The 7669-nt window shown below is 48.1% G+C and overlaps 1 protein-coding gene across 1 annotated transcript; it reads left to right on the forward strand.

The window, feature by feature from the left end:
• The first annotated feature begins 1251 nt into the window (after positions 1-1251).
• Positions 1252-2202, forward strand: LOC130879994 (olfactory receptor 52K1-like). Its single transcript, XM_057778800.1, has one exon. The coding sequence runs from the start codon at positions 1252-1254 to the stop codon at positions 2200-2202; it is 951 nt and encodes a 316-aa protein (XP_057634783.1).
• Positions 2203-7669: the final 5467 nt, after the last annotated feature.

Here is a 7669-nt window from a genome sequence, read left to right on the forward strand (position 1 = left end):
CTTCCCAACATCTCCAGCCTGGCTCAGGGGTCTGCTCCTCCGTGGGCTTTTCCAGAGCCCATCATAAACACTTGGATGGAAAGATTGCTCAGTGGACGTTATGGTTTGAAAGAGCAATGTCTCCCATTTGAACACTTGGTCGCCTATTGGTGGCACCATTTGGGAAGATTATAAAACCTTAAGAGGTAGGACTTTGCTGGAAGATGCTATGTCACTGGGGAGTGGGCTTTGGGGGCCTATGTCCTCACTTTGCTTCCTGTGTGCTGGTGGAGAGGCGACTTCAGCTTCCTGCTCCAGCTGCCTGCCACCATGCCTCTCCACCACTGTGGCTCTGTCTGCAATTGTAAACTAGAATAAGCTTTCTCTCAGAAGCCTCTCTCTCTTTTGCATAGTGTTTTAACACAGCAGCAGAGATAAGTAGAACAGTATAAAGTGTTTGCTGAACAAACATGAGAACCGAGACGGTTGGATCTCAGGGACACCCAGGCCAGAAAATATAGACAAACTGTGAACAACCCGTCTCAGGAATAAGGTGGGAGTTTGTACAGAAAGACACCTGGTGTTGACCTCCGGACACTCAGGCAAGCACACCAACACAAACATTAGGACACAAACATACAAAAAATAAAACTCATATCCCAAAGAATAACAGAATATATTCACTATCTGTTTGGCCTTTGAATAAGATAGTATTTTCTATGCTAAAAACAAAGGAAATAATTTACAAAAAGATATATTAATTGAATTAATTTTATACGTGTAGACTTTTAGTCTTAGTAATACCACAAACAAAGTGAAAATGCTGACAAGATTAGTAAACCATGTCTCAAAAATACATAATGACTAACATTTAAACTACTAGGGAAATATCAAGTTCCTGATAGACAACAAAATCAACTAGACATGTCAGCCACCACTGAGTCAGTGATGAGATCCATTCAACTTCTCTGGAAATCCACTTCATACATGAAAAAGTGTGACTGTCACTTGACCCACAGATTCTGCACACAAAATCTGCTCCCGTGATATATTGGAAATGCAAGCAATGACTTATAGAAATATGTATAGCTCATTAAATAATAAGCCTAAAAGTCTTCTTTTTTCTCCTAGAAATATTGGAGACTCATGAAAACCCAAACACCCGGTCCAGACTGGTGAGGCTGGGGCAGGTTCTTGCAGGGCCTTTCAGGGACTGAAACCAGGCATCCTGCCCCTCCTTCTCCCTGGAGACGCCCTGTGTCCTCGGGCATCATGTCAGGGTGGAGCAATGGCGCCTACAATGAGTCCTACACCAGCTTCCTCCTGGTGGGCTTCCCAGGGATACAAGAAGCCAGAGCCCTCCTGGTGCTGCCCTTCCTCAGCCTCTACCTGGTGATCCTCTTCACCAATGCCCTGATCATCCACACAGTGGCATCCCAGCAGACCCTGCACCAGCCCATGTACCTGCTCATCGCCCTGCTACTGGCTGTCAATGTCTGCACTGCCACCACCGTGCTTCCTGCCATGCTGTTCAGCTTCTTCACACGCTTCATCCGCATCTCCCTCCCTCAGTGCCTGAGGCAGATGTTCTGCATCTACTTTCTGGTTTCTATGGACTGCAACATCCTCCTGGTCATGGCCCTGGATCGCTATGTGGCTATCTGCTACCCTCTCCGCTACCCAGAGATAGTGACAGGACAGCTACTGGCTTGCCTGGTGGGGTTGGCAGCCACCAGGAGCACATGCATCGTTGCTCCGGTGGTGGTGCTGGCCTCCCGAATGCGCTTCTGCCGCTCAGATGTGATCCATCACTTTGCCCGTGAGCACACGGCCCTGATGAAGCTGTCCTGTGGGGACATCTCACTGAATAAGACCGTGGGACTCACTGTTCGCATCTTCAACAGAGTCCTGGATATGCTTCTGCTAGGAGCCTCCTATTCCCGCATCCTCCATGTTGTCTTCAAGATCTCATCAGGTGGAGCGCGGTCTAAGGCCCTGAACACCTGTGGCTCCCACCTGCTGGTCATCTTCACTGTCTACTCCTCCACCATGTCCTCATCCATTGTCTACCACGTGGCTCGTGCTGCCTCCCAAGACACACACAACCTGCTCAGTGCTTTCTACCTGCTGCTCCCATGTCTGGTCAACCCCATCATCTATGGGGCCAGAACCAAGGAAATCAGGCAGCCCCTGGTGAGGTCATCCCTGAGTACAGGCTCATGAGTCTCTTCTGATAAATCCCTGCCCACTTTTCAGGTACCCCAGGTAAGACTGAGGAAGTGGATACACAGGACCAAATTGCTACCATAACGCTCCCTCTCCTTACTCTGTTGGTTTGTTTCAATTGAGTTAGCGTACATAACAATAGCGTACATCAAGGCTTTCTTACAATGTGGCCTAGTGCTCTGTTCCCCTTCGTCCCCTTCACCCACGGTCCTTCTTTGTGCCCCTTACACCCCACCACCATCGCTGGTTCCCCCCCACCTTCAGATCACATGTGCCCCATTATCCCTCTCCAAACTTTCCTCACCTAGCACAGAGAGGGGAGAGGGGAGTACGCCAGCAGCTCGCTCGGTTCTGCTCTCCCGGCATCCTAACACCAGGTGCTGTCTAGTCTCTCAAAAGAGCATCAGTATATCCACAGCTGCAGAGCAAATCCTGCAAAAGCTACGGGGGTTGGACCTTCTAACCTCTCTTTAGAAATGCCTTCAGAATCACATAGGATATGAAGAAGTCTGTAGCTCTTCTTCTTAATATATCTCACCCAAAAAGACCTTCATATTGTCCTCATTTACAAACAACATTTTAAACTTGAAAACAATATTGACCTCCAAAAAAATAAAGAATGCATCTTGACATCTGGGTTCCAGTTTTTCAGGAGAATCTATCACTGAGCAAATAAAATGAAGGAAAAATGTTTTCCATGTTCTAAGAAGAATCAAATGGAAGGATACTCACAGAACTACCCCTGGCCTTGGCTCATGCTGACTCCTATGCGTAGGACAAGGGCCTAAAACAGCATTTTTAATTATCCAAAAGATTTCATTGGAAGCAACATAGAGAATTCTTGGCTTAGAAAATCCAGAGGGCGGGTCTATCATTAAATATTATTGTGGTTGCAAGTGGCGATACAAAAGTATCATCCCAGCACTTGAAAGGTAGAGGCAGGAGGATAACCATGAGTTTGGTGGCAGCCGATCTAGCAGATTCTAGGCCAGTCAAATCTACACATTAAGGCCCTGTATCAAAACAGGCAATAATAATAAGTAATTATTAAGAGTGGCTGGGGATGTAGGTCAGCGGCAAATACTTGCCCAGCATGTGCCTAGGGACCCTGGACTGATTCTTAGCACCAGGAAGAAGGATATGTTTGTTAGTGAGGTGGGGGTGGAGATAGAAGAGACCTCTACTTGATACTTCATGGTCTTTGAAGGTATCGTGGCTCAAAAATACACAGCTTATTAAATAATACATATAAATTTTTAAGAATTTTAAGTGGAGGCTGGAGAGATGACTCAGTAGTTAAGATCACTTCCACTCTCTCAGAGAGCTTGAGTTCTGTTCCCAGCAGCCACGTCAAGTTGCTCGCAGCTGCCTGTAACTCCAGCTGGCCTGCTAGGCCGTCCACACACATAGAATACCCTTGCACATAAACAAACAAACATACACGTAAATAAAAATAAAGTTTAAGTAGTAATAGGCAGGCGGATCTCTGAGTTTGAGGCTAGCCTGGTCTACAGTTTGACCTCCCTCAGGACCAAGTCAGCCAGAATGGAAGTGGAGTTCCATCAGCGCAGAAGTACCGTTTAAGGCTCCCTGCTCTGCCCGCTGTGCAGCCCAGGATGGGCTCACTGAGCCCCATAGAAAACCGTTTCTTACAGAAGACAGACAGCCTTGCAGGAAAGTCTAGATCAGGGCCTCCCAACCATAGCTACACATTAGTTTCCTGGTAGATTCTCAGTGTGTGTGCCACTGATGGGTCTCAAGGCTTACCAAGCTCTCTCTCCTCGCTGTATGTGGCTGCTGAACCCAGACTATGAGTGTGTCCCCTCCCATCCCGACCCAGATTAGAATCTAACGTCAGCACACCTGCTGCATCCAGAATCCCAGACTGAGTGTGTCCCCTCCCATCCTGACCCAGATTACAATCAAATGTCAGCACACCTGCTGCAGGCATCCAGAACCTCCTGGACCAAGGGTCATTCAAACTCTACTTTCTCTCAGACCCCTGGGTCTGAGCAACTTCCCTGCTGTGCCCAGAACGTTCTGGCTCTAGTGTGTCCAAATCACACTCCGTTAGAAGACATACCTGGATTGTGCTTGACTTTCTTCTGACTTCCAGGCATCGTGTAGACACATGACCCTGAGCTAGCCTCAGTTTCACACGCTCCGTACCAGGAGTCAGACACTACACATCCTCCTCCCGTCACCAGCTTCCCCTTTGGCTGCCAAGCCCTGGACTTTGTCCTCAAGTGCCTGGATAAAGAACTAGGCTGGGGGAGGGGACTGGAGTGAGGCTCAGTGGTTAAGGGTGCTGCTGCTTTGGCAAAGGACTCAGATTTGGTTCTCTGCACTCACAGGGCAGTTTACAACCCTCAGTAACTCCAGTTCTGAGGATCCAATGCTCTCCTCTGACCTCCCTGAGCACCAAGCATGTATGTGGCATACATACATACATACTGGAACTCCAGCATGGAGCACAGGAGGGCCTCCTGCGGGAGAGTTCATGTTTATGTCATAGACAGAAGCTGAAATTGTAGACAGGATGTATTGTATGAGAAAAGAATCATTCCAAACAAAATTAAAACAAAAACAAAAAAACACAGAAGTTAAGCTAGCAAAGCATTTACCAAATCACAGTGAACAACCTGTTCACACACACACTGTTCATACACACGCCGTTCACACACACACACACACTGTTCACACACACGCTGTTCACACACACATGCTGTTCACACACAACCTGTTCACACACACACTGTTCATACACACACTGTTCACACACACACACTGTTCACACACACGCTGTTCCCACACACATGCTGTTCACACACAACCTGTTCACACACACGCTGTTCACACACACATTCACACACACGCTATTCATACACATGCTGTTCACACACGTGCTGTTCACACCACTGTTCACACACACTGTCCACACAGAGCCAATGTTCAAACGTCAGAAAATTGTAAGTGATGTGCATGTAATAACACTTGGTTAGGCTGAGACAGGAAGATAGTAAGTTCCAAGCCAGACTGAGCCACAGTGTGGAATGCTGTCTCAAAGGTGAGGGCAGTGAGGAAGGGAGAAAAAGAAAGAACACCTAAGGAACCAAAGACGTTCCATTTTTACCCGTCAAGTGAGTAACGACTAAGAAAAATTAAGTTTACCGTAATCTCACCTCCTGGGTGTCAGACAGAGAAGTGGCCGCTCCTGGCACCTGAAGCATGAACAATCCTTTTTTTTTGTTTTTTTTTTTTTTGTTTTTGTTTTAAAGAGCTTTGAGAAAGAAAAATATTTATTTTTTTTTCTTGCTGATTTTTTTTATTAATTAATTAATTTAATTATTAAAGATTTCTGCCTCTTCCCCGCCACCACCTCCCATTCCCTCCCCCTCCCCCAATCAAGTCTTCCTTCCTCCTCAGCCCAAAGAGCAAGCAGGTTTCTCTGCCCTGTGGGAGGTCCAAGGACCACCCACCTCCATCCAGGTCTATTAAGGTGAGCATCCAAACTACCTGGGCTCCCTCCCACAAAGCACCCAGCAATACCACTATTGGGAATATACCCAAGAGATGCCCAAACATACAACAAAAGTATATGCTCAACTATGTTCATAGCAGCATTGTTTGTAATAGCCAGAACCTGGAAACAACCTAGATGTCCTTCAATGGAAGAATGGATGAAGAAAGTATGGAATATATACATATTAGAGTACTACTCAGCAGTAAAAAACAATAACTTCTTGAATTTTGCATACAAATGGACGGAAATTGAAAGCATGAACAATCCTAACAGGACGGGGCTGCTAGGGAAAGAAGGAACAAAAGCCAGGCAGGGATAGGCTAGGAAGAGGAGGCAGCCCTCGAGGCCCTTCTCAGTCCTGACTGCTTTCTCTACCCCACCCCAGAACACATGGGGTGGCAGCATTTCTAACAGAGGGGACACCAAAGGATGAGTGTTTGAGAATGAGGACATGACCCCAGTGTGCAGTGTGATCCATGGAGACTTCCAGGGCTGGGTACAAGGGACAGACTGGGTATGGGGATGTGGAGTCACTGGGGTTGATGGGTGGCTGACTCCATCAGAAGGATGAGAACCCTGGGAAGGGAAGGAGTGGGTGAGACAGTCAAAGGAAAATCCCGGGTAAGACTCTCTGCCGGGACTCGGCTCCCTACAGACAAGTGTGTGTGTGTGTGTGTGTGTGTGTGTGTGTGTGTGTCCCTCCCCCCCCCCTTCCCTAGCTTCTCTCAGCAGGAGCTCTTCTCGTTCTCCATCCCCCACATAGAGGATCCTGGCGGCCACTGGGGCCCTGGTAATTGGCTAAGTCAGAACTTGGTAGGGAACCTCAGGAGCTCTTGTTTCCCTCGGGGAAGAAGGGAGAGAATTTAACTCACTCTGGCGACTGGGGCTGACTTGACCAGTCCTTACTTCCCTGCCTGTGTCCTGGTAAGTAGGAGAGTATGTGCTTAGCCAGGCAGGGGCATGGGTGAGGCTCTCAGAGAAGATGGGGATGAGGAGGGGCCAACTCCAGCTCCTCAGTTCCTCTTGCCCGTACGCCACCCTTGCCAATCCAGGGGGGATGAAGAGCACGCATCCACAGTCCCAGCCTCTAATCTTGGTTGTCAGGGTTTCTGAGGTTGGTCATGTCTCCTAAGTCATCTTCTGAGAGGAACCCAGAACCGTACTGCAACAGACTGAATCTGACTTACTCCTTTCCTCGTGTGTGAAGGTAAATTCTAGACCTTCCTGACAGGTGTGCATCTCAGAGCAGCCAGTGTCGCACTGAATAGTGTCCCCCAGCAAATCTGTGTACCTGAAGATCGGATGTCTGCCATCACAGCCAGTGCCACAAAGGACCCGCTTTTGTATAAGGGAGAGATCTGAGACTGTACCTTCCCTTTTCTGGACAGATGGGAACTAAGGTTGCGTGACCTATCTGCCTACAAACTCAGGATAGCGTAGGTACCTATGCCCACGGACCAAGGCAGCAGCCTTTCCTCTGTCCCCAGACTCCTTGTTCATGTCCAGGATTTACAGAGGGGCCCTGAGCTCACTTCTTTTATTTACCAAAAAGGGACATAGAGAAAGAAGCCCCAAACTTGATCTGGTGGCCCATGCCTGTACCAGCACAGCCCTTGGGAGAAAAGATCAGGGGTTCAAGATCAACCTCTGCTACACAGTGAGTTTATGACCATCCTAAGGACATGAGACCCTGGGGGCGGGAGAGGTGGGGAGAAAGATAAGAAAAGAATCAGAGTCATCCACGCTACTCATCATCTTTACAGACATCCTGAGAGCCATTATAGTAAGTCCCACTTCAGAGCTAAGGATGGAATAAGCCCTTCACTTACCAGAGTCACAGCAGTGAGTGGCAGGACTGGGCTTCCTTGTGACTGTCTCCACCATGTTGTCCCATGAGCTCAGCACACTCCAGCTTTCACCCTCGTCTCCCCAGCCTGGCCT

The sequence above is a fragment of the Chionomys nivalis genome, chromosome 8, assembly GCF_950005125.1.
Source record: "Chionomys nivalis chromosome 8, mChiNiv1.1, whole genome shotgun sequence".
Taxonomy (NCBI): Eukaryota; Metazoa; Chordata; class Mammalia; order Rodentia; family Cricetidae; genus Chionomys; species Chionomys nivalis.